Raw genomic sequence first — 26,520 nt, 5'->3', positions numbered from 1 at the left:
AACCAGTAACGTTAGGTATGCTGCATACAACTGTGACAGACAAGAAATAACATAATTAACTGTATGCTAGTTGACACACGCAAGTGAAACTGACGATAAAATCAAAAACATCACCAGAGCTTAGATATAGTAACTTCAGGAAGGAAGACAGAAATAGCTTTGAACATTTATTGAGCGGTCAGTCAGAGCCCACAGCTACACACATTCTCAAAGCTAATATTCTCTGCTTCCCTCTAGTTGGTATTCAGTCATCTGGCATTTATTGTTTAAGCCTGACCCCTAGTGGACAACATCTCCTTGCAGGCTCCTGTCAATTTCATTGGGTCACAAAATGCCAGGCACAGTTATACATCATTTTTAATTTGATTTCTTTGGCAAAAAGTAGTGCAGAAATGTGTAGATGGCTACAGTACAGCATAAAGGAGAAATGCACCGGGAAAACAAAGGGAAGAATAGGCTGGAGCAGTAGTTCTTTTAAACAAGCAGTTTTAACAGCCAGTGCATGTGTTGCGGTGATGGTTTGTGTGTGTGTATGCAGGAGCAGGGGGGGTGGGGCGGGGGCTGCTTGCCTATAAGTAAAACATACTGCATGCCACTGACTGACACACACGCACACACACACACACACACAGACACACACACACACACACCATGTCTGAGGACACACATTAGAGGAGGGACAACACATTGTCTGCAAGCAATCCAAGGTAAGACTTCTGACCAATTGAAGGACACATGCTGGTACTGAAATGCAACGTTCCCTAGTAAGCACCCCCAGGGCATTATTCACCATGGTAACTAACGCCTCTAGGCAGGCGCCCAAACATGGTACATGTCCAGGAGTACAGCACTCACGGTTCCAGCCGATGACCTGTGGAGTAGAAATGAGTTTACTGCAGTATGCTAGTCCAGATAGACCTCTTGGCAGTGGGTTGTATTGGAACTTCAAACCCAATGTCATTTACTGAACTGGTAATTAAACTGGTTCACTTCTCCAAAAACAAAACACTCAATATGGCATGTTGATTCATTAAATAAATAAGTCACTTTCAAAGCATTCCAGATACTAGGTGTTTCAGGAAAGAGGTAAGGTCACAGGATCTTGTGGCCTAGCCTCAAAATCATATTTTGGAAGGGTGAATAAATAAACAAATGTAGTTCAAAATGTGGTGCTTCATCTAAAAGTGAGTTCCTGGTCTGTTCCTTTAAGACTTTGTCAAACAACAGTTCTCATAACGTCAAGGCATACTCTGCAGTCTGAGCAGATTTGATCAAATGTAGTGTATATGATGAATTTAATGTTTGCGATTAATAATCTTGCCTTTTCTTAAATTGTGAATTGAAAAAAACCTTTCTACACAAAAAATGAGTACGTGATTTAGTCCTTGTGTTGCAATGCTTTTTCAATTAATGTCATCTCAAAAGTTGTAACAATGATTGTTTGACACATTTTGTTTTTATTTCACTTTTTCACAAGAAACAGGACATTTTTCTCTAGTCATGGCCCTTTCTCTTGATGTATGTGTCTGCGTTCTTCAAAGCTGAAGCATGGCATGGATATTTGTTGAGTGGGCAAAAACATTCAGTCTGTGTTGGTAGTAGAAGTAGTTGGACAGATGAGCGTGTCACTCGAGGCATCTGATGAAGACTTGGCAGACGACCGGGGGAGCTCCACAGAGAGGTCCTTCAATGCTGTGGTTGTCTCTTCAACTGACTCTGTTGCCATGGCAGTTTGTGTCGCATCAACTGTTAAAGAAATAAAAGTATTCATTAAGGTATCATCTTCGGAAGATGTCTTTGAAGTCATCAATAAAACAACGAATAAATCAGGCCATATGCGGAATCATCCAGGTAGGATTATTTAGGGCATAGGATAGGGTACTAGGTTAATAGGGAGGGGCTAAGGGGGAAGTGAGAACATGCCTGACTAAGAGTTAAAGAGTTGATTGATAAACTGTGAGAAGATGCCTGACTAAGAGTTAAAGAGTTGATTGATAAACTGTGAGAAGATGCCTGACTAAGAGTTAAAGAGTTGATTGATAAACTGAAGATGACTAAGAGTTAAAGAGTTGATTGATAAACTGAAGATGACTAAGAGTTAAAGAGTTGATTGATAAACTGAAGATGTCTAAGAGTTAAAGAGTTGATTGATAAACTGAAGATGCCTAAGAGTTAAAGAGTTGATTGATAAACTGAAGATGCCTGACTTAAAATAGTTAAAGAGTTGATTGATTAACTGAAGATGACTGACTAAGAGTTAAAGAGTTGATTGATAAACTGTAGATGCCTGACTTAAAAGAGTTAAAGAGTTGATTGATACATTGGGAGTGCTAATTTATTTGCAGTTTGGGGTTTTATCCTGGCAACAAAGGATAAATATGTTACAGTGTAGACTACCTACTGTACCACTTATCCAAAACACAAACCTTTTTGAATAAGTGTAAGATCAAATACTTTCAAATGTTCCATAACCTATAGACATACCAGGCTCAAAATGGTTGAATTCCCTGATAAAAAAATGCAGCTTTTTGCACATTTTTAAAACAACAGGCCTACCACATTGGTAAAGTTGTTGGACGTATCAATTCAAAATATTCTCCGATGTTACTTTCCATGAAAGCTAAGCATGGGTCTGGGCAATGTTGTCTGTTCGTTTGGGATCTTGAACAGTCCTGGCCATGGTACACTGATGCAGACGAGTGGGGTCGTTATGTCTTGGCCTTGCCATCTCCCACGGTATTACTAGAAACAAGATTCACTTTTTTTTAAGGCAAACATATAAACTGTTAATAGGTAAAATATGTTTTTTTTTCTTCTTATTGTAGTGCCCCCTAGTGGTCAAATGATGCACTTTTTTTTGCAGGTCCTGAGGACAGGGTCCCAAGTCCACGTACCAGGTTTGGTATCAATACATCAAAGACTCACGTGCGGCCCATCCATGCACACACCTACAAAATCTTTCCAATTTAGTCCCCATTTATCAAGACCCTCAGATGTCACTTGACACACTTCCTCACCTGTTGTTTTAGCAAAAGCAATCCCCTTAATGCTCTCCTCATCAACATATCTCACAAGGAGATGTGCATGCCTACTGGTATCTGTTGTTTCATCCAACTACAGAGCACATTTTCAACTCTCTTTCATTTTCCTCATCAAGGAAACTTTTTGATATTTCTCTTGCAGTATCTGGGCCAAATATTATACTTACAATAGCTTTTCACGCAGACAAGGTTAAAGATTCGCCCACTGTGTGAGACCAGCTGCTAAAGCTTTTTCAGAAACTTTAAAGTAAGGTAGTTTTGTAACTGTAGTTTTTATCATGAAATGTGTTTTGTCAGTTTGACTTCTCAAACTAATTAAATGCTCAACATTCTTGTTGGCAAGAGGTGCATGTTTTGTCTTGAGATGTCTTAAGTTTACTGGGACCATAGCTTGGTTCCAACCCAAGGCACAGAGGAGGCTCCAGTGAACATGAACCCAGTATTGATTATTGTATTGATTATTGTATTGAATGTTGCTCACCACTTTCATGTTCTTTTTCTTTTCATCGCTACAAGAGGGTCAGGTTCATGGTCAGATGTCCTTTTTAGGTAATTATCCATTTTCTTTGTATGTCTTTTGGCTATACAGCATGGCAGTTATTAGCCAACAACTGTAGGCTATATCTGTTACATTTGAATGCAGCTATGTTGTAGTACTGTGTGCGGTGTGGTTGGGTCTATGTTGTTGTAGTACTGTGTGGGTGTGGTTGGGTCTATGTTGTTGTAGTACTGTGTGCGGTGTGGTTGGATCTATGTTGTTGTACTGTGTGCGGTGTGGTTGGGTCTATGTTGTAGTACTGTGTGCGGTGTGGTTGGGTCTATGTTGTTGCACTGTGCGGTGTGGTTGGGTCTCTGTTGTTGCACTGTGCGGTGTGGTTGGGTCTCTGTTGTTGTACTGTGTGCGGTGTGGTTGGGTCTATGTTGTTGCACTGTGTGCGGTGTGGTTGGGTCTATGTTGTTGCACTGTGTGCGGTGTGGTTGGGTCTCTGTTGTTGCACTGTGCGGTGTGGTTGGGTCTCTGTTGTTGTACTGTGTGCGGTGTGGTTGGGTCTATGTTGTTGCACTGTGTGCGGTGTGGTTGGGTCTATGTTGTTGCACTGTGTGCGGTGTGGTTGGGTCTCTGTTGTTGTTGTACTGTGTGCGGTGTGGTTGGGTCTCTGTTGTTGCACTGTGTGCGGTGTGGTTGGGTCCATTTTGTTGTACTGTGTGTGGTGTGGTTGGGTCTATGTTGTTGTACTGTGTGCGGTGTGGTCTGGTCTATGTTGTTGTACTGTGTGCGGTGTGGTTGGGTCTATGTTGTTGTTGTACTGTGTGCGGTGTGGTTGGGTAGTAGTTGAGTGCGGGCGTAATATCGTAGGATTGGCCAATAAAGATGATATCAAGATGGATGAAAGTGCAAATATGCCTTTTTTATTAGAATAGTCAGTGAAGTTAAGACATAATGACATGAAATGTGATTTAAATAGCCTACAATTTCAGTCATTTAAATTCTTATTAACGTCAAAAAACCCTGCACTTGGAATTTTCTTGCGGCATACCTGGGCTGTTCTTACGGCACACAGTTTGGGAAACACTGCATTATCAAATGCTAATAATGCTAGCATAATGCTAATCAGCCTACAACCAACTCTTCTTTAACTACCCTGCAACGGGAAATCCAAGACCCCTGGGTCATGGTAAAGCAAGGACTTAAACCGAGGTCCGCAACACCACAAATCGTCTGTGGCAACATTTTGTTGAATGAGGTGAGTGGATTTTATTGCAAGGGGTATAACATTTACATTTATATTTAGTCATTTAGCAGACGCTTTTATCCAAAGCGACTTACAAGGATGTATACACATTTTACATTTACACTGATGGCACACTGCACATCAGGAGCAATTAGGGGTTCAGTGTCTTGCTCAAGGACGCTTCGACAGGGAATCGAACTAGCAACCTTCTGATTACTAAACGACTTCTCTACCTCCTGTACCATTGTCGCCCCGTGTATAAAGTATACCTAAATGATACCTAAACCTACACCTAAATGTCTGTTGGCATTACATTTACGCCTGTTTGGGAATATTCTTAAAACACTCGTGCTGCCAAGTTAATGGCTTGTTTGTGTAGAATGGACCTGGTCCATTTTCGGCTAAATCCCTATAAACCTGATTTATAGCCTCTAGCAAGAATATACTGGAAGGCAGGCATAGAGTAAAGACAATGTTGATAACAACACACCTCTTTTCCCTCCTCCTTAAAACACTTAAAACACAAAACAACCTAATCAGACTCCGCTCCCAGTCCCGAGACCACACTGGAGTCAAAAGGTAGAATTCTGTAGAAGTGTTTTTGTTAAATACCTGTGACTGGTCTCTCGGCGTGTTTAGCAGACTCCATCTCATGCCTCTCCCTCTGCTCCTGCAATCTTTTGCACAACTTCTTATGGGTGAACCAGTGCATCTTCTGACAGGCTGGATCACAGTAGATCACCTGCACACAGTTTACAGACAGTCACAATACACCACCAAGACATGTTCTCATCTTTTTGGGAGTTGCATGTTAAACGCTATGGAGCCTTTGGCACAATAAGGGAGCAAAGAAAAAGATACCCATCGTGATGTCACGATGTCTTCGGCCATTCATAAGGCCTATAGTAGGGGAACTGATCCACGCATGTGGGTCACACAGAAGAGGAATGATTGTGCCCATTGGAGGACCAATAAGTCTATTTTTAAGTGAACAGCTTGTATGTCCACCTGTGCGTTGTTCAGATGGGAATAAAATCACTATAAAGGAATGGGTGGTGTGGATGTCATATTTTTCCAGGCCTTGAATCGCATTAAAAGGGACTGTGGAGAGGTCTAATGTAAACCCTGCAGAAAGAGCTTTGCATTTTCCACACCATTCAACATCAATTTTGTGTCAATGCTGACAACACATAGGTGGACCTATGGAGTCAAATTTGAGCTTACTGTTCAGAAGTCATGATATGGCTTGTAAACCAAAACAGCTGGTCTCAGTTTCTTGATATTTGTCAACTAGTTACCTTACTTTAAAGTCGTATTAATAATTCTTATTAAAAAAAAACGACTCTAACTATGTGATATGGTGGGCCAAGATGTCTACTTTCAAATGAGTCCAAATCAACTACATACATGAATTTGAGCTCCCCGACATAGGTGTAAATAGGCTGATTGCTGTCAGAATGTGCAAGGGCTATAGAAGCACATTCAGTGTAAAGGCATGTAGGTCTTTAGGGAAAGAAGAAGAAGTCAGAGTCATTACCATTTTGCAGATGGAACATCGTTTCTCAGCTCCCTTTTCTCCACAGGCCGTGCAGAATTCAGCATCCACAAAGCCCACCTGGCCTGTGATGGCCTGCGTGAGTACAGAGATGGCAGTGGGGTCGCTACCCTGGGGAGGAAACCTGTGTTAATGTCTCAATGTCTAAATGTCTGAATGTCTGAGGCAGATCAAGCTACCCTGGGGAGGAAACGTGTTAATGTCTCAAAGTCTGAATGTCTGAGGCAGATCAAGTTACCCTTAGAAAGAAACAAAATAGCAAGCTTTTACAAACATACTGCAGAAACTATTCAAGAGTTCATTAGGAGTCATCAGTTGTATTGCATCACTCATGAGACAACCGTGGAGAAATGAGGACTAAATACTGATAGGAACGACTCCTTAACCAATCAGAATGCCTCCCAAGAGCAAAGACCAATGAGAATTGGCAGTCTTTGGCTCAAGGTAAGTGGGCATCTAAGAAGGGAGGTGGCGTGAGACAGTCTTTGGCTCAAGGTAAGTGGGCAATCTGGGCATCTAAGAAGGGAGGTGGCGTGAGACAGTCTTTGGCTCAAGGTAAGTGGGCATCTAAGAAGGGAGGTGGCGTAGAGGAAAAGCCTTGTTGCCATTCATTTTCAAGAGTCTTGTACTCAACAACTTTGAATTGTCTCTAGACTAAATTGACACATCTTGATCACATACAACAGTCCTCCCGTGGTGTATCATATACTTACAATCTCGACTGGTGCAATGCTTCTGACCAGCTGCTGCAGTAGAGTGGCATCGCAGTATGGGAATTTCCGAATGCACTCACGTATGAACTTCTCCTGAAACACAGGGAAGCCATCTCCATCTCGTCCTTTCAGAAGGCTGCAGTCAAAGATTTTACAGACAGAAATATATTTAAAAGGGGAAACAAAGGGTAACAAAATACAGGAGCAGGAAATATAGACTACACTAAAACAATATTGCCAAAGACTACAGAAGGTGGCCTTATAACTTGATAACATATATATATATATATATATATCAGATCAGCATTGGTAGGTGGGAGAGGTATATCTACCTAGATATGAATATTACATGAGTGACTAAAGAGAAAACTCTTTTAATTTCTGTTGTATTCCTACAGCCTACCCTACATAGCCTATGTTCCCCAGCGGTGCTTTGGGAATACTTATTATCATGTCAATAACCCAAGACTGGGACTACAGACTTGAACTACAGTACACAACTAGGATTGGCTGGGTTCTCATTATCTCCATAAGGAGCGGGTCTTCTTCCGTGGGGTCCGCCATGATGCACTGCCATGATTCAACAGCAGCCCAGAGCGAACACACCAAAACACTGGGTCGAGATTTTATGGCCACCCTAGGTACTCGCACATGCTTGTGAAGGGAAGGGTATTCAGCTGGTTGTAACCTCACCACGTGGGGCCTTTGAGAAACATGTATAATGTAGCATAAAATGTAGGATTATAAGTTAAAGGAAAGAATATGTTTGAAAAACAATACTATGGGGGGCACTGTGGCGCAAGCAGTAGCCCCGACCACATTCGGGCTTAACGCCCATGGAGGACACGGGTTCGAATCTGGCCCGATGTCATTTCTCCTGTCCACTCCCCAGCTCTTCTCCCTCTCATTTCCTGTCCCACTCTTCACTGCACTATCGATTAAAGGCACAAAAAGCCCAAAAATAAATCTTAAAAAAACAAAAAAAAACAATACTATATGTAGAGTATCAACATTTATAACAGGACAGGGGTACACTCGGTCATTATAATACGTTTACATATTAGCAGCAAGCAGCGATCACTTGGAATCCAAGCAGAGTTATAAAAAGAGTCATAAAAAGTTCCTAATTTTTGGTTTCTGAGCTATTCAAAATGTGGCAGTTGCAGCGCTCCTTATGGATGAAATTATCAGGATCCAATCTCAATCTCAATCCTGCTCAGTCTACTGGATTTTTTGTTTTTCTCTCATTATAGCAAAATCACCTACCCCACAGATCTAGAAAGAACCTTTCTTCCCATGTCTAATGAGCTAGTTAAATGCGTGCAACAACGTGCTCAATGGCGTAACCAACTTCTTGACCATTACATTAGTTGACAACTACTTTGAATGTAGATCTCTGTCTATCAAGTCGATTAGTTGTTACAGCCACTAATAGAAGTAGTCAAGGGCAAGAAGGGCACAGGAACAGCAGCTAGGGCACGGCATCTATGGAATGGCATTTTATTTAAATGAATGGCACTTAGGGAAAACATTTACATTTCTAAAACAAAGTGTACCTGACAAAAAAACGGGCAAAATGCATTACCTTTTGATGAGACCGTCCAACTTGTCCTGGCGGTCTTTCATGAAGACAGCACATTTCTGGAGCACACAGCTGATGTAGTGCATCTTCATAGCCAGGACCTCATTCATGTCTTGCTGCTTCACACACTTCTCACAGATCAACTCCATCACATGACTGCATTTCTCCAGTGCATCTGGCTCCGCAAGCATAGGGTTCTCTTGAACCAGCAACACCATCTGTCAACAGATTTCAACAATGTGATTTCAAAAGGAAACTCAAGGCAGCTATAATTAGAAAGGAAATTATAGTAGATTAGATTATTATTTTACGTATTTAAGGGATTTTTAGGTATTATTTTACTTTTAATGTAAATGTTGTTTTTTAAGTCTGTGTTTTTGTGATAATTGATCATGCTGTACTGCATTTTATGTATTTATATTGTATTGTAATATTTTTTGCCTGGTCCCCAGGAAGAATAGTCTCCACCATGGTGTAGACTAATGGGGATCCTTAATAAACAATAAACAATAAACAATAAACAATAAACACACAGGCAACACCAAGCCCAAATCACCAATCATACCACGGCAACAAAACTGCTGCTTTACTTCTAGTTCAATAAAGCGTTTGGTTTACTGTTCATTTCTCCCTTTTCCTTTAAATAAATCCACTGACAAATACAATCATTTGAAGTACCTAAGCTAAGTGTACAGTTATGCAATTTTCTGTCATAATGGCAGGACAGCGTAAAACCCACTATTAATGAGTTCAATTCACATGGTAACAACTTAGTTTCAATACTCATTTCTTTCAGTTTTAGGGAGTAGCAAGGTCAAAGGGTACCATGATCAAGTGCGATGACAAAAGGTAAAAACAGTTACGTATTTTTTCATTTTCTTGACAACCTCACTAAACAGCATAAGTGTAGAGTTTTGTGTTTGTATATACCACTGCTTACAAGATATTGGTCATTTAGATCTCATTTAATTGGCTTGTATATGCCATGACAATATTTTCTTTTGTAAGCATGATCTACACTTCTTGTTTTTGCTTTTATTTCCCACGCTGATATTACAATATTACTTTTGTGCCTTGAAAACCAGAAAGCTCCACAGTAGGAAGCAGCGTGTTCATACTCTGTGTTTACATTTTATAGATAACATAATTAAGGTGATGAACGAACACAATAAAGCTTTTTGTCAGTTACTATGTGCATTCCTTTAGTTACCTTCACAGGGTTGAGATTGGTGCTCATAATGATCTTGTGGAGGGGGCCTGCTAGTTTGGGCGCTAGCTTGGGCTCCCTCTCTAGACCCTGGGCTTTGGTGTAATAGTCCAGTCTCGCACGAGAAAAGAAATTATTGATGACAGTGACACAATCGTGTTGTCCTGCAGGGGAAGAGAGAGTCAAAAAGTGAGGAGTAAGAAATGTTCAATATCTAGATTTTCAGTCAAGTCAGTAAAGGTCAGTAATTTTCCCTTCCAAGACATCAGGAACAATCTCTGGCCAACAAACAGAACCCATTAAGGGCCATTTAATATACTCTGAGGATATTGTATATGGAATTCAAATGATCCTAGAAACATTTTCTACCCATCTGGAGTTGGGAGCTTCTGGAGTTTGGTCTTTGTCTATTAAAACACTCACCACTTCATCATACAAACATGATGGCTCGGAAATAAACCTAAGCCTATGCTTCCCAGTACATCCACTTGACAAACAGTTTGGTTCCTAGTGAAGGCCCTGGTTATTTCTAGACTAGAGTATTGCAGTGTGGCAAGACTATTGCAGATGATCCAGGAAGTGTGGTATTTGGTCAGCCAAGAAGGACATGTAGAACTCCTCTGCTAGTGACCAATCATAGATCATAGATTGACCCAAATCCTCTTATTGCATTGTTTGGGGGTTATCCCCTGAGAGAGGTTCCATCTACTTTCAGGTCAAAGGTCATCAATTCAAGGTCCATACCAACAAAAGCAGCCATCTGTGCTGCCGTCCTCCCCACAGAATTCACCACATCTGTCTCAGCCCCGGCATCCAGCATCATCCAGGTGATTTCGGTTTTACCTGCATGAAGGCACGAGTCATGATTTAATAAAAGCACAATACAGCAGAGCTGAGCTACACATGGTGATGACTTGGGTTATAGTTTTATAAAAGGGATTCAGACAGTCATTGAAAAGAGTGAAGTACAAATCACACAATCACAGGGGAAAAACACTTTACATTGGGACTTTCGATTCTCAACATTAGCAGGTTTTTGAGCTATGTTTTTGAATTGGTAACTAGTTTCTGGATCATCCTCAAGTTGATTCTGATGGTTTATGGTCATGTGAATAACAGGTACACAACTTGTGTTCCCACAGGCTGCTCGGGGCCTTTTGCCAAGTGATCTGGGTCTGAAGCTTTTACAGAAACAAATATCCTAACGCTAAAATCCGTCTCATCTATCTAGTAACTGTGCAGATTTCCGTTAGCTCTGGGTAAACCCTCCGGGCACTGAGGCTCTGGGTAAACCCTCCGGGCACTGAGGCCCGTCGGGCCCCTTTGAGGTAGTTTGACATGCTTCCACATTTTTATCCGATTTTTTTCTCCGCATCTAAAAACGTTGATCCCAAATATGCCATTTAGCACAAACTCTGCAACAATAATCTGAGAGCACGAAGCACCCCATCTTTTAAAGTTAGAGTAGAGTTAGAGTTTTTAGAGTTACGCTTTAACCAGCAACCACACAACAGGGTCTCTCAAGGGCCAACCCTGGAACAGCAGGGCTTACTTGGTGCAGGTCTTTAGGGCCCGGGTGCCCCATAGGCCCCTGCGCTAATCCAGGCCAGAGATTGAGCAAGACAATTTAGTCAATTTAGTAAAATAAGAAATAGGATCAGAACATATTTCCTGTTTTCGAGAAATGTGTGCTATCTTGAATGATAATGTTTCTGGCAAAAAAATTGACTAAAATGTTTGTGGTATGTCATTCGGAGTGAAAATCTAGGTTTGTGGATGTGGCAGCGGTACTGTGATGGAGATGGAAGCAGTACCTGGGAGTTACGTTCTGTGGCTTTGTTACATATGTAGTGCATATGAGTGAATGAATTTACAGATATATACAGCTTGTTTTGTGGTTATGCTACATGGCAGATATGAACTATACCCACCAATGTAATCAGGAGAAATAGCCATTTGGTATAAAAGACAACAACACATGTTAAGTTTTATAAAGAAAACAAAACTTTTATTTTATGTACTCAAACAAAACCTCATTAAATAACCAGGAAGAACATATTAGGCAATCAAATACACAAACAAGGAATCAGTAACTTCGGTAGAACTACAACAATAATAACACAACATTATAACAAAGTTCAACAAAATAGTTTAACATGGAAAACTATTCTTTATAAAAATCAGAAATCATTTTAAAGTAATTAAAAAATATTACTGAACTTCAAGTTCAAGAGCAAGTAATGCGGTCAGATCATAGTGACGCTGGAACATTCATATAGAAAAAGGCGTCATATGATTATTATTATAATTACTTAAATCCGAGGATGTCTGTCAAATTGATGTGAACGCAATCGCCAATGATTTCTCACAAATCCAGCCCTTAAGAACACTCCAATCTGGCCTATCTACGACTGCTGTTCCGCATTCTTAAATGCTCTTCTTAACTAACAACGAATCCCAGATAAATAAAACTTTCCGGAATGCCAGAATTGTCCCAGGAACTTCTTAAGTGGAGTTTGTTAAGTATAACTGCGCATGTGCGGTTCGGGGCGGCAAGTTTAGAATTGAACAATGCCTGTGATGCATGTGTACTGAGAGCTCCAGTTAAGTGATATATTTAATACCTATATAATTGTTGTCATCTATTCGAGTTAACATTGGTAGCAGAGGATGGTTGTCAAACAATTACAAAATACCACCTTTGTTTGATGAGAAGAAATCATATGAGAGTTGGAAAAACGAGGTTGAAATTTGGAAACTAGTCACCCAATTGGATGCGAAGAAACAGGCCTTGGCGGTGGCTTTATCGCTAACAGGAAGAGCGAGGAACACAGCCTTGGAAGTAGCCGCGGTCGATTTGAACAAAGAGAATGGCCTGGCAACGCTTTTGCATAAATTGGATACCGTGTTTTTGAAAGAGGAAAAAGACCGTCAATATGATGCCTACACGGAGTTCGACAACATCAAACGAGAAAGTAAAGTTTCCATGCTGGATTACATCATTGAATTCGACCGGAATTACAACAAAATGAGTAAGTTAAAAATGAAGCTTCCAGATGCTGTTTTAGCTTTTAAGCTGCTTGATACAGCAGGACTTAGTGTTAAAGACAAAGTGATATAAAAACTTAATAATAGAAATTTCTTCTTAACTTTATCTGCCTGGAGAAACTGTGCCATGGGCAAGGTTTCATATGAGGAGGCAAGACCGCTTAGGCCAGTTATAGACCGTTACGCACCTCATCAAGATCCAGGAAGAACTTGAACGTTGTTGCTAATCACCATAACCATTAAGTACTACATATTAGGCAGCCGAGCTCTGTCCACTCACTTGGTCTCTTTTCTTTTAAGATACGTTTACAATGTTACAAACTTTTATTGACAAAAGACTGAGCAAAGTTTCTGGCTGCTCGCATTGAGTTCAAGTCACTTATGCTTGCCTACAGAGTGCTTGCTGGTTCTGCTCCCACCTACCTAAATGCTCTTGTAAGGGCAAATGTTACACCCAGGACGCTGCGCTCGTCTAGTGAGCGTCGTTTGGCACTGGCGTCTGTGCAGACTATTCTCATTTGTAGTTCCACGTTGGTGGAACGAACTGCCTAATACTACCAGAGCAGGGGCGTCCCTCTCTACCTTCAAGAAGCTTTTGAAGACCCAACTCTTCAGAGAGCAGCTCCCTTCCTAACTGGCACCTTGACTAGTGTTTAACTTGCACTTCAGCAGTTACATTCCTGCACTTCTTTTTCTTTCTATGTCGTTTTTCTATTTCTTATATAAAGTAGTATTTATTGTTACACCAGGTTTTTATTGCTCTTAGCTTGACTGTTCTCTCCCTTGTACGTCGCTTTGGACAAAAGCATCTGCTAAATGACTAAATGTAAATGTAATTAATTTATTGGCATGCTAGCCTGAGACGGGACTGAGTAAGATGACTTTTGGCATCCGGAAAATGTACAAATATCCACAAGACAGGGATGACACCAATGAGGTTACAGCCATACGCTGCAATCTTTCATAAATAACATGTGCAGGGATGTACACTCTGCAGGTTATCACTGTTTTCCCGTTAGCAACCAAGCAAGCTCAATTAGAAAGCATAATTCATGCATTGCTAATGGTGTATGAGGTTTTTACAACAGCGTAAGAAACTTCTTTCTGTAAGAATCATGTCAAATGTAATGTACATGCTAACCACAAACAAAACTGTGCAGCATTCTAACAATGGTATGTCTTATAATGCATCTTATACCATTGGGCAGATCGAGTGTGGAAGAGCAGGGTTTGGGCTAGGTGACAGTTGGAAAGCATGGGGTAAGGCGACCTAGCTTTGTTCGCGGGCAAAAAGAGGAAACTAGACGAGCAGCAACAGCAGCTTCTCAAGCACAGCAAGGCCAATGGAGGAAGTGGAATGCTGCTGAGACAAGGACGATCAGCTGAAGAGAACTTTGGCCTATGGATGAGCACCGCATTAAATTCATCGTTGGAGCCGCTTATGATGTCCTCCCAACTCCTCCATATGTGCCTCTGTGAATACGGAAGCTGCAAGATGTTGACTCATTACAGATTTTGTCTGGATGTAAAACTAGCCTGACCCAGGGTTGCTATTCGTGAAGACATAACCAGGTTCCAAAAATGTTTTCCAGTTGAGAGCTGAGGTTCACTCTTTGCTGGTTAATGACAGGGACAGTAGGAATTATTTTGTGCGAGGGGCAGAAAAGTTGACACCAAGCACACATACAAACAGGACAGGCAAATGATGCAAAACACAATCTTCAAAAAAAAACTCCTTTTCTGAGTGTGAGAACATTGTTTACTTCATTGGGTTAAACAATAGAGTGTGGGAGTGATGTCGTCATCGTTTACTTCATTGGGTTAAACAATAGAGTGTGGGGGTGATGTCGTCATTGTTTACTTCATTGGGTTAAACAATAGAGTGTGGGGGTGATGTCGTCATTTTGTATGCGGCAGATAGCAAGTTCCAGTTTTAATAAGAAAATCCCTACCAGAATGAATAAGGTTTTGGAAAATCGACAAGCTAACGACCATGATAGTTAAATAAGTGCCTCAGACACCCCGCATTTGATTCAGTTAAAAAACGCACATGGACGTGTACGTCGTCTCTATATACTTTTACCATTTATGTCTCTAAAATATGTCTGTTTGCTATCAGCGAAAAATAACAGACTACAAGGCAAGTCACTTACCTTAATGAGTCACCAATTTCACAAGGTGAGTTGATGCTATCCATAGTTAGTTTTACCGATCAGAGTGTTCTCACAACAACCACAATATAAGTTTAACACACACACCGATTACCTAAGGATTTGATAGCCACAATCTGTTAAATTAGGGGTTTTCGACCGGGGGTCCGTGGCCCCCAGGTGGTCCGTGACGACATTGCAGGGGGTCCGTGACATGAGCCTATGTTGATCAGTTTACCATTGAATTTTTTTTTTTTTTATAAATTCGCTTTGATATTTCAAGACATTTCCAGATTACTCTTGAATATCGTGAAATGACAAGAAATGACACTGACAAGTGCTACAGGCGGAATTTTCGCGCGAGGGGAGGGGGGTGGCGACGGCGGTTAGTGATCTACTCTGATAATTTCACATATGTAAGTGTTATAGGCAGAATATCTGTGCAGGGGGAGGGGCGTGGCGGCTAGCGATGTACCCTGATCATTTCACATATGTAAGTGTTATAGGCAGAATATCTGTGCAGGGGAAGGGGGCGTGGTGGCTAGCGATGTACCCTGATCATTTCACATATGTAAGTGTTATAGGCAGAATATCTGTGCGGGGGGAGGGGGCGTGGCGGCGGTTACAAACACGCACACAGGCACATCAGTGCGCCGCAAATTACTTTCTAGTCAGAAGGTGGTGGTCCCTGGGACAAAACCAGTTGAAAACCCCTGTGTTAAATAAAATTAATCAGATGTTTTAAGAGCTAGAGCTGCAACGTTCACCTTCATAAGAAACCGCGGGGTGTGAGTTAAGAGTTGTCTGTAACTATGGATACCACTCTAGAGTCCCTCATGTTGCCTGAAGCAAGTGACACGATGCCTTAGCATATTGGCAGCAACATCTTTGTTTTAACGAGATAAATACATTTGAACTCAACAAACCGCATTCTACGGGCGTTGTTTTGCTCACACCTTATTTTCGACGACTTTGTAAATACCCAATTATTTTTCCATAGGGATTTTTTCTATGGAATCGGAAAGTGTTAAAATGCTAACGCTGAAAACTACAAACTTCCGGTTGACTCCCACTCTCTTCCCCTTGAATACAAATGAAGAAGCATTTGGAAGCTAAGGAAGAAGCTAAAGTATGTAGGACTAGTACCAGAAACAAAGCAATGAGGTTGGCAAGCACACACAAGACCTGCGGAGATAGGCTTTGGAACTAAACACTTCTGTTGGATTTTGGTTTGGTTGGATTTCCGAGGACGGTCACTCAAAGTAGTTGTCTGAGGCTGCTGAAAAAGCAAGCCAGTGGTTGTGGGAGCTCGCAGACTATTTGGGGTCGTGAATAAACCTGAATTAAAACAGATACGTATTTTCAGCAGAAATGTCAGTGTTTCCCCTACTAATATATTGGGGGGGGGGGGGCGCCCTGCCCCCCCAACGGCACCCCCCGCCCACTTGAAGGTCAAGTTCATTTTGTTCAATTAACCCTCTAATTCCCAAAGCTAGATTTCTACAAAGCGGCCGCGGCTGGACGCAATTTTTAAAGACACAGTTTTTATACATTAATTCATGAAATAATACCCCGCTAGTGGATATATAAACAACTTACTTTTATTTGTAAACCGGAAACTGGGTGTGCTATCATTGACTTTTCTGAAGTATTTCTTAACTACACTTCACCACTGACAGATGGCACGAGGATTACAGTGTCTCTTGCAGTAAAGGCTAGCAATCAGAGACGTCCGCATCTGTTCTCACTGGATGAGACCGTATTTTTGTGCACCAATGATGACGACTCATCGCGTTTGTATGACAGTGACGACCATGTTGATGTAAGAAAAGTCTAAATGACAAAACGTATTAAAAATAGTAATATCAGTATCCTCCTATTTGTTCTGACTAGCTAACTCTCCAGTAACGTCTTCGTATGGCGGTCACTGAGAAGTGTTGGTTTATAACTAGCAACAGCCCCATCGTTCTCTGAATTGATAAGACATAGCTAGATCAATGCAATTTGAATGGGTTGTAAACCCATGACACTTTTATTTGCAGAGATATGTAACATTTTAATTATTGGTCTTTGTGGGACGTTCAATAAAGCTAGTTTTCACGTTCACGTTTTCACTTGTGGAAATGTCGGTCGCTTTGTGACTTTCACAACCTACGAAGCAAGCACCCAGCTGTTTTCTGTGTGTGAAAGTCAGAAGAAACTGCGTATCGTCATCTCACTTTTCAAGACTAGTTTGCCAGCTAACTTGCTAGCTATCTACCTTGACTGAGGTAACGTTAGTCTGAGGAGTCGAGCCAGTCTGAGGAGTTGGTTGATAGCTAACTATTGAGTGCATCAGCCTCATCACTTACTAAACTGATCAGATTTAGCATGTATAGTTAAAAAACTAAATGTGAAAATGAGTCACTTTGTTTCATCTCACTTCTAATTATTCTTTGTTCGTCTCTTCTAGTTATTCAAATCCTCTCCATTCTTTTTTGAGCTGTAAGATCATGGTAACAACAGTTGCTAAAGACAATTAATAGCAAGATAACCATTTATTATATATTTAAAATATTGGAAAGGCATTTAGCAGATTTTTCGACAACCAGCTAGTAATATGTTGTGATGTAAAATTTTACAAAAAACTTTTAAGCAGTAGAAAGCCAATCACAATGAAATCAGTGCTCATAAAATGTATAGTAGATGTGCTATAGCTAGTCCATGTGTAGTTCACACTGGGATATTGAGCTGATGATGTGACCGAAAACAATTGCGTTTTCACAGCGCGTGCACGAGAAAGAGACAGAGAGAGAATCAGGGAATAAATCCTTATCTTTTGGTTTATCTTGTTGCCTAAATCATTTCAGAATAAATAAAGAATAAAAGAAACACATGAACACCATGATTCCTTTAAGTGTTTGTGTCGGTGTCCCCCTAACCCCAAGAGCTGTAAACCTAGGGGAAACACTGAATCTGGTCGAGGTCTTTCTTGAGGTATATCTGTTGTATCTGTCTCTTGTAGTGGCATGCGTCCTAACCCGTCATGAGAATGGAGGGGGTTAGCTCTGGGATGCCAGACACCACTGTTGAGCCTTCTGGAGGTGGTGTGGGCCTAATTCAACCAAAAACTGATGAAGGAAGGTGCCTGCTTGGAAACCCCAATGCTCACGCTTTTTTTGTTGTATCCTGCTACTCAGGTTCTATAGTAGGGCAGTCATGTTGTTGTGTTTAGCACTTGTGGGCTACAGACTGTGCATGTTTTACTGTGAAGCACCTTTCACTTGTTTTACTGTGAAGTGCCTTTACGGATCCTGGGAACAACATTGTGCGTTGTTATTGTAAATATGGTTGGGCAGTTGTTATATTGGATAGGTTGCTGGCTATGAATACTGAGAGGGGATAGTGCTGTGTTAAGGCAACCACACTAATAAAGTAGAAGAAACGCAATCGCATACAAAAGAGATACACACCTGAGAGGCCGGCAAACATGAGGGCGGTATAACCATGTTCGTGTTCGTTGCAGTTGACGTCAGCTCCATGCTGCAGAAGCAGTTTGCACATGTCTGCTTTGCCTTTGTAGGCAGCATGCATAAGGGGGGTCATTCCATACTGAAAACAAATAATAAATCCGCATACATTGAACCTACTTCCTCACATATATTGGTATAAAATGAAAGAGTAACGTAAACTGACGCTGCGCGAATCACTAACAGGAAACGTGTACGTACAAACTCATGACTCAAGTGTGACAGCAGTCATATTGTACTTACTTCGTCCAAACAGTTGACGCGCACCTCTTTGCAACCCAGCAGTCGCGAAGCCTCCTGAACGTTACCTAATAAATTGTGTGACATGTCAGCACTCAAAGGGGTTTAACTGTTCAAATCCTAACATGAGCGTGCCCTAAAATTTGTTTGAATAGCAAATATGAATATCTGTATAACAATAAATTGCTCTTCAGGAAAACCTACTAGCCTACTTAGGAAAGGAAACAGCACGACCAATTACCACAACTGAGAGCAGATTAATTAACTAATTTAATCCGATAAACAGAACGTTTCCCCTAATCTCACCACGTCACATCGTGAAGACTTCGAGGCATCAACTAACGTTGGCTATATAGCAGATTAGTTTTGCTCATCCACTGTACATCGACATACAGCCAATTATTTCGCTAAATACTAGCCATTACTGCAATTTCATCACTAGAACGTCCTGGTCCACATAACATGCAGTTACTCGTACTTTGCTAGTTAACTTGGTTATTTTGCGTTTTCTGTTGTATATTAGACATGGTAACTTCAAAGAATGAAATCTAAACAGCCGCCAAGCTATTTTATGCTATCCAACAGCAGTCCGTTTCTAACAGCTAAAGTTACCTGCAGCGATAACTAGTAATAATTCCCTCTCGTCGTCTCTCAGGTCCCCTTTTGCTGGAGCAGACATTTTACTTGCAATTGTAGTAGTCTCTCGACGTGCCTAAAGAGGAATAACGTTACCAAATCGAGTTGATCAGCATTGGTTTACTTGGTGTAATTCATCAGCGACCCTGAGCTTCCCCACAAATGGCTACCAAAGTCTACTTTGTCAAAATAAAAGTCCCAATATGATCCTCATCATCAGAAACAGTGGTTCTCAGGGAGGGAAAGTAATCAAGTCGCCCCCTAGTGGTAGCTTTCCTAACGTTGGGCGAAATGAATGGGATTCTCCATTAGAGGCGTTTTTAGAAAAACAGGTTAGTGGAATGGCTTCCATGACACATGCTTTAAAATATACTTAATTCATTCTGGTGATCAGAGTTTTTTCATTTTTATTTTCAGCCACAATTACATTTTTTGTAACAACGTGATAAGGAATTCCAATGAATATGTCGTGCAGATGACGTCACCGTTTGCACAACTCACTGAGCTAGGGATGCAACGGTACAGTGGGCCAACGGTTCGGTATGTATCACGGTTTTTGGGCCACAATAACTTTCAGTAACTTTATATTTAAGAAAAAAGTCACACTTAAACAATTAACTATTTATTTTGCCTCTAGACAAATAAATTCTAGGCAGAAAAATGGCAGCATGACTGACTAAGCCTGGTTTCTGTCTCTACTACGGAGAAATAGCTTTCACTTGCTCTGGAGGTCCAACAATCAGTGGAGAGAGCTAGATAGGGTGTCTGTGACGATTCATTTTCAATTTGTCTCTGTGGTGTTTCATAGAGCTTTACTGCTGAAATGTGTGCGGGAGGGAACATTATTCAGAGTCAGTAATCACAAGCACATCTTTGGCTATAAATACCCCACTGCTTTCATTATTACCTCTGCCAAGGAGGTTATATTTTAGGTGCAGTTTGTTTGTTAGTTTGTCCCGAAGCAGGATTACGCAACTACAACTCGATTTCCATGAAATTTAGAGTGCCCTTCTAGTTTCTTTGTTTTTATTACATTTTTATTTGTCACAAATTGTTGTTGGAAGGTAACAACGACAGATTGTGTTTTTGCTAACAAGTGGACTCTAGGGTAAATAAGACATCATGTTAGAAGTGTTTCCCCTTGAGTAGCCAACCGTGGCAAAGCAATGCTTGCAGACTCTACTTTGTATGTTTTAGGTTTCTTATCCTCGTCATCGTATTGAACGCTGAATCCAACATTTTCAAAATTAAAGGAAAATGACAGACATGTCGTAATGTGTACGTATCGAACCAAAGAGGTCATACCGAACAATTCGACATAATACAGTATACCATTGCATGCCTACACTGAGCTGATGAAATTGCAGATTTGTATTGTTTGACTGTCTGAATATTTTTGTCATAACAAAAAATGCATACAGGATGGTGATAACCATTACAGGTCAGGGCATGTGTACAGTGCCGCTTCTCACAAGGAAAGCTGACAAGTGGCATCAGGGCTACAGTGAGCAGGGCACGGAACTTGTCGTCCAGACATACGTTTTCCTGGGAGGAAAATTGGAACAGAGACCTTCAAGCGCTCATTTCAGAATTGGTTTACCAAGTGGAAATGGTTGCATTATGTTACAGAGAGAGACGCCATTCTTTGCTTCTCCTGCTGCAAAGCCCTAGAGAAGGGGTTAAGACATCATGATGGAAAGACAAATGTATTCATAGCAGGAGGATTTTGTAACTGGCGTAAAGCAACCTCAAAGTTTAGCCAGCACGAGTTGTCTGACATACATTCATAATCAGTGAGAATGCTTGCTTCGCTCAACAATATTCCCATTGATGCTCTACTACCAGACATTGTTGAGAAAGAGCAAAAAACTGCCAGAACAGTCTTAGAACTGATATTCAGATTGATAAAATTCCTCGGCAGTGAAGGGCTTCCGTTAAGAGGCCATAACAATCGAGATGGAGTGCTTTGGAAACTTATGATGGAGCGGACATATGCAATGCCAAAATCCCGCGAGTGGCTACAGGGCAGATCACTGGATGTCTGACAGCATTAACAATTAGATACTGGAAATCTATTTAAATCAAATCTAAACAAACCCTTACAAAAACATACTTTCAGAGGTGCTCAGACTTTGTACAAAAACACATTGTAAAGATTTTGGAGCAAGGCTTTTGAACTCTGAACTTTGTAAACATAGGTGTTATCTATACAAAGGTGAGATTAGCATTCAGAAAGTGTGTGTGGTTTCACTACTACATATTTATAATTTCAGAGTGACCTTTCCCTCTCCAAAAGTAGTGTCCCTACACAATGCATATTGATGAGTTAGGTGTAAACACAACTGGGACACCTCGGTCAAAGACAATGGCCATTACGTATTTTTTTCACAGATTATCTGTCTTGTGTACTACTGTCAGGATTTAGTGACAATTTGAGCAAATATGTCAGTTATTTTATTTTTCTTTAGTTTGTGTGCCATCAAATTGGATCTGGCAGTGATCTGCATGTACATGTTCATTTGGAGGGAAAAAAAATCACTCAATGTAGTTTGCTTTCTTGTTCAGGCAGTAGCCAGGTGGTTGAAGGCATGTTTCATCTCTGGCATAACTGATGGATTTGGTCCAGGCACATTCATTGTTTAAAAGCAATGAGCTAGTCTCATACAAAACAGCAGAGGATTAGATGTCAAGTGTAGGGCAGAGTGTATTGGCAAAAATCAGAGTGCAGTCAAGAGGCAAAATCAAGTTCAGAACAAGGTCTGTCACTGAGGTTTTGTTTAGCCTGTTTTCTTGTACCTAACTCTTGCCCAACTTGAAATGGCATGGTACATGAACCCCAAAGGACAACTCTTTCCAACTCAGCTCAATATTCATTTTTTCCTTATTTGTTTGTTGTTACTTATTTGTTGGTCCATCAGGTTGAAAACCTTAAAAACACAAAAAGCAGAAGTTATACAAAAATCCAAATGCATTTCAAACAATTGCAATCCAACAAAGGAATGAAATAAGTACTAAGAATTTCAACAGGTGGAATTGCTGAAACAATCCCAACTAATGACTGAAAGACTGTTTAAATGAATGCGAACAGTATCCAGCATTGGTGTTTTAAAGAAAGCACATCAAACATCAATAGAAATTGAACAAGTACACTCAAACAAAAAGCCAAACTCATATGCATGCTGCTTGTGAGCTGCTTGGTTATTATTGTACAATTCATGAAACAATATATCCTACCATCAATGACTATAGCAACACTTCCAAAACCAATTAATCATCACAATAAAAGTCTTGTTACAGTTACAGTACCAGTGGCTTCTTTGGTTGTACCATGAGTTGAATCCTTGTTTGTCTCTCTCTCTCTGCTGAGATGTTTGCTGAGAGAGACCTTCCATTCCAAGGGTGTTCCAACTTAATGAGTAATGGGAAGCCTGCACTGGCCTGCTGGTGGTGCATTGTGGGACTTGCAGTCTTTTAGGCAAAGTCAAGTGAGCTGATGTGATGAGGAACTGAAATGAATCTTGAAAAATGGCATGATTGGAGAGTTCCATCTCTTTACCTCAACACTCATTTAGCACAATTGCTTTAATGTTTTAAGCAAACCAAGGAGGTGGTGTATCTCTGTATGAATGTAACAACTTGAGAACACGTCAGTACATCTTCACAATCTTTACAGACACAAAGCAATGAATTACTCAAGCAAGACATTGTTCATTTCTAAACAAACAGTAACAGCAACAGCAAAAACCCCTGTCTCTATGAAGCTCAGAAGTTGGACGTCAAAGACCGCCTACAAAGATTAAAACACTTCATGTAAAGATTAAAACACTTCATTTATGAATGCTTACCATAATGTAAAGATTAAAACACTTCATTTATGAATGCCTACCATAATGTAAAGATTAAAACACTTTGTTTATGAATACTTACCATAATGTAAAGATTAAAACACTTTGTTTATAAATGCTTACCATAATGTAAAGATTAAAACACTTTGTTTATGAATGGTTACCATAATGTATTTGGGAATAAAGTGTGAGCATGCCTGTCATCTGTTTATTTCCAGTGGCATCATCAATGTATCTATTCATACCATTCAGCCATTTCTATTTGACTCCATGAGTGAAGGACAGAGAGAGAGAGAGAGAGAGAGAGAGAGAGAGAGAGAGCATAAGGGGGAGGAGTGTGGGTCGGCGAGTGACCAACACAAATGGGAGCTGGGGAGAAGGGAACAGAAGCGATAGCCATTGGATAGCACACGGCTGCCAATAATATGGCTCAGGCTTGACTGTTTACCAGGGAAATATAAGCAGATACGGTAAGCTCTTTGATCTTATATAAACTGCAAGAATTATGTTTTTTTTTTTCATGAAAGTTAACAATTTAATCACTATCATTTATGTGACATTTAAATGCTCATAGTGTACGTCTTTACAAAGCATGATGAAAACCCATTTTTGGATATGGGTCCAAGAACATTTCATCATGGAGCATGCTTGGTGCACATCCTCTGGTTGCAGTTTGTCAATGGAGCAAACTCTGTCCAGGCCCATTATCCCAGATCATCTAATCTGGTCTTGAATGCCGTGTTCCTGAATGAGCAATATTGATATATAGAACGTGCAGGAATGAAACTGCACTTGGCAAGAAAGACATTTGCTATACCATTAACATACATAAACTCATGTGATTGTATTTTGTTTGTCAGAGCAGGTACAGTATACCAAATAAATGGCATAGCACAGACACTTTAGGCAGATAGTTGGTGGTACAATGATGCAAAATGTGATACAGCTTCACACATTGCAAAATAACCATTGACAGGATATACATTGCATCTGTGAAACCCAGTCTGGCTGCTTTAAATTATGTGTGCAAATAAAAGTATGTGTGCAGGACAGGGGTGTGCATTGGCAGGGTGCACACAAGATTCCAGGCAAGTAGAGTCTGCATTTGAATTGGTAATCAAAAGGTAATGGCATGTACTAACACCCACACACTGTTCAGAGGTGTAAAAGATACCTTAAAGATTCATTGTGACGTAAATGCAGGACAAAGTTCATTGCAGTGGCCAAGTGTGTTATAAGGCTGGCAGTGTGCAAGAAATATGAAATACGGGGTCACCTGGGAGGACTTCACTTAAGTGTGGCTTGTATTTAATTTGATGTATAATTAGGTATATATGATCGAATTAGTGAAACTATGTAGCAAGGCCACTGGTACTGTCACACCAATTTATTAGGATCCAAATAGATGAACTAGATTAGGCAAGCAATGATGAGAAATGAAAATATTTATACAAACGGTATGGTAGCGTTTCAACCAAAGTCTGAGTGAATTGGAAAACCCAGTTGTATATTCTATGTCACAAAACAGGGAGATGCGCAAGATCATGTGGCAAATAGAGTGTGCAAGTCGTGACAATTTGTATTCTGACGGATAAGCATTTTTCGCCATGTCTGGTTTGTTCCCTATGAGAAAATGAAGGGTGTTTTGGGGATATTGACAAAATAGCACCAGTGGTAGTGAAGTTTAAGAGACAGCGTAGTTACCAATAAACTCATATGCTGTGTTCGAAATACCATACTGGTTTACTCCATACTACTAGTCCAGTACAAACTGTTTACTACACGCTACTCATCACCTTAGCATACAGTGTAGTATGCAAGTATGGCAACTATCATGTAGTGTACTACAGTCATGTAACCAAAACATACCATGAGCTTTTTTCATAACTGTATAAAGAAATGATCAAAACTGAACGGCGAGCCTACCACAAGAGCCAATAAGAACGAAGAACTTTTTTTTCATGCAAAGACCATCTGAATTAGAAAGTCAAAGATTGGACATAAAATCATTAACATTAAAATCATTAGCTTCTTGCAATTCTTCCTTTATTTTATTAGGGTGTAACCAATTGCTAATTGATTTAGTATATATCCACATTTTCTTTTTATATTCATGAGTAGGTATGCTTAAAAATAACATGATTGTGTCTGTACACATAGGTAAATAGGTAAAGTTCACATTTGCACCACTAGTTGTGCCCTGGAGCACTTCTGCTTTTTCTATAGTGGTGTGAATGTTTTCATGCCATCAGAACAATTGCAATGGTGTGCTAAAGATTTGCTTGGCTACTTCAGTGCCCTTGCACTCAGTTCACAGGTGCGCATTACGAAGCTCGACAGCTGTCAACCAACATCAAGCTACAGCACCATTAGATAGGCGACACTCACAACACTAATCCACATGAATTCTCCTAAACTCTGGATTTTGTAAAAGCGGTCCAAATGATTTAACAATGCATCTCACTGGTGATGCCGCTTTGGATGATGACTAAATGGCATTGAACTTTTGTTAAAGTAATTTGTTCTGTAAAGAATGAACACCGCACAATTATAACTCATTGCTAACATGCTCTCTACAACATTCAAGTGAAAACATATTAAACACTTTTTTTTTTTTTACTTTTGGAAAGTTGGAAAACACTGCATTGCATCAAGGGATGCAGTAGGTCATCTGGGTAACAGTAGTGTACTGGACAATGTTATTTCTCATGTACTGCATACCACTACCACTGCAGGCTGATTTACGGTTGCATGTAGGCTCTATGCAGAGCCTATGACATTCCGAGCATTTATAATGAACAAAAATCGACAAAGATAGTAGACCAAATTCCGTAGATGGCCGTGTTTGTATGTAAAGGTCATTTACAGTTATCGAGAAATAGATAGTTAGATTAGAAAATTAGATAGTTAGATTAGCGTAGGGAGAGAGTTCTTTGCGATCGCCAAGATCCATTATTCCATCATGATGAGTTCTTGTATGAGCGCTACTGATTCAGCCGACAAGGAATAATTAATTTAAAGACCTTCTCGAGTCATTTATTGCAAACACCACAGTCGAACATTGACTGTCTTGCGCTTGTTTGCAAGTGGTACATTTTTGTAGTGTCGGTGATGCGGAGAACAAAGCACTTATAATTATATGAGTGTTATTAGTACACCATAGCATATCATTATTGTAGAAAATTATTAAGGTGGACTCATGATAAGAATAGAGAGAAATACAGACAATTTATTTTCACTGCTTAAATTTATTGCAATTGT

At 40.3% G+C, this 26,520-nt stretch overlaps 2 protein-coding genes across 2 annotated transcripts in view; one reads left to right on the top strand and one right to left on the bottom strand.

Moving 5' to 3' along the window:
* Nucleotides 1–154: 154 nt before the first annotated feature.
* On the bottom strand, nt 155–19,610 carry ankmy2a (ankyrin repeat and MYND domain containing 2a). The gene is made up of 10 exons (XM_031576824.2): nt 19,391–19,610; nt 18,782–18,846; nt 18,482–18,620; nt 10,576–10,674; nt 9,835–9,995; nt 8,628–8,842; nt 7,043–7,178; nt 6,312–6,440; nt 5,387–5,516; nt 155–1,746 (listed from the first exon to the last, which is right to left on the bottom strand). Exons 1-10 carry the CDS (start codon nt 19,455–19,457, stop codon nt 1,583–1,585), a joined length of 1,305 nt encoding a protein of 434 aa, XP_031432684.1. The 5' UTR covers nt 19,458–19,610; the 3' UTR covers nt 155–1,582.
* Nucleotides 19,611–23,619: 4,009 nt separating this feature from the next.
* Nucleotides 23,620–26,520, top strand: part of mag (myelin associated glycoprotein) — a 66,012-nt gene continuing 63,111 nt past the window's right edge. The window contains exon 1 of the mRNA XM_031576820.2: nt 23,620–23,729. The gene's annotated coding sequence lies outside the window, so the exon portion shown is untranslated. The remainder of the gene's footprint in view (nt 23,730–26,520) is intronic.

Source organism: Clupea harengus, chromosome 11 (genome assembly GCF_900700415.2).
Source record: "Clupea harengus chromosome 11, Ch_v2.0.2, whole genome shotgun sequence".
In the NCBI taxonomy this organism is placed as follows: Eukaryota; Metazoa; Chordata; class Actinopteri; order Clupeiformes; family Clupeidae; genus Clupea; species Clupea harengus.
This window is presented reverse-complemented; position numbering and strand designations above follow the sequence as displayed.

Bases quoted from the DNA above. Each gene is read 5' to 3' on its own strand.
- ankmy2a (XM_031576824.2), bottom strand. From the start codon at position 19,457: ATGTCTGCTCCAGCAAAAGGGGACCTGAGAGACGACGAGAGGGAATTA. The intron at 8,843-9,834 runs GTAACTAAAGGA...ATCTGTTGACAG, and splicing joins CCAATCTCAACCCTGTGAAG to ATGGTGTTGCTGGTTCAAGA. The intron at 5,517-6,311 runs GTAATGACTCTG...AACTGTGTGCAG, and splicing joins GATGTTCCATCTGCAAAATG to GTGATCTACTGTGATCCAGC.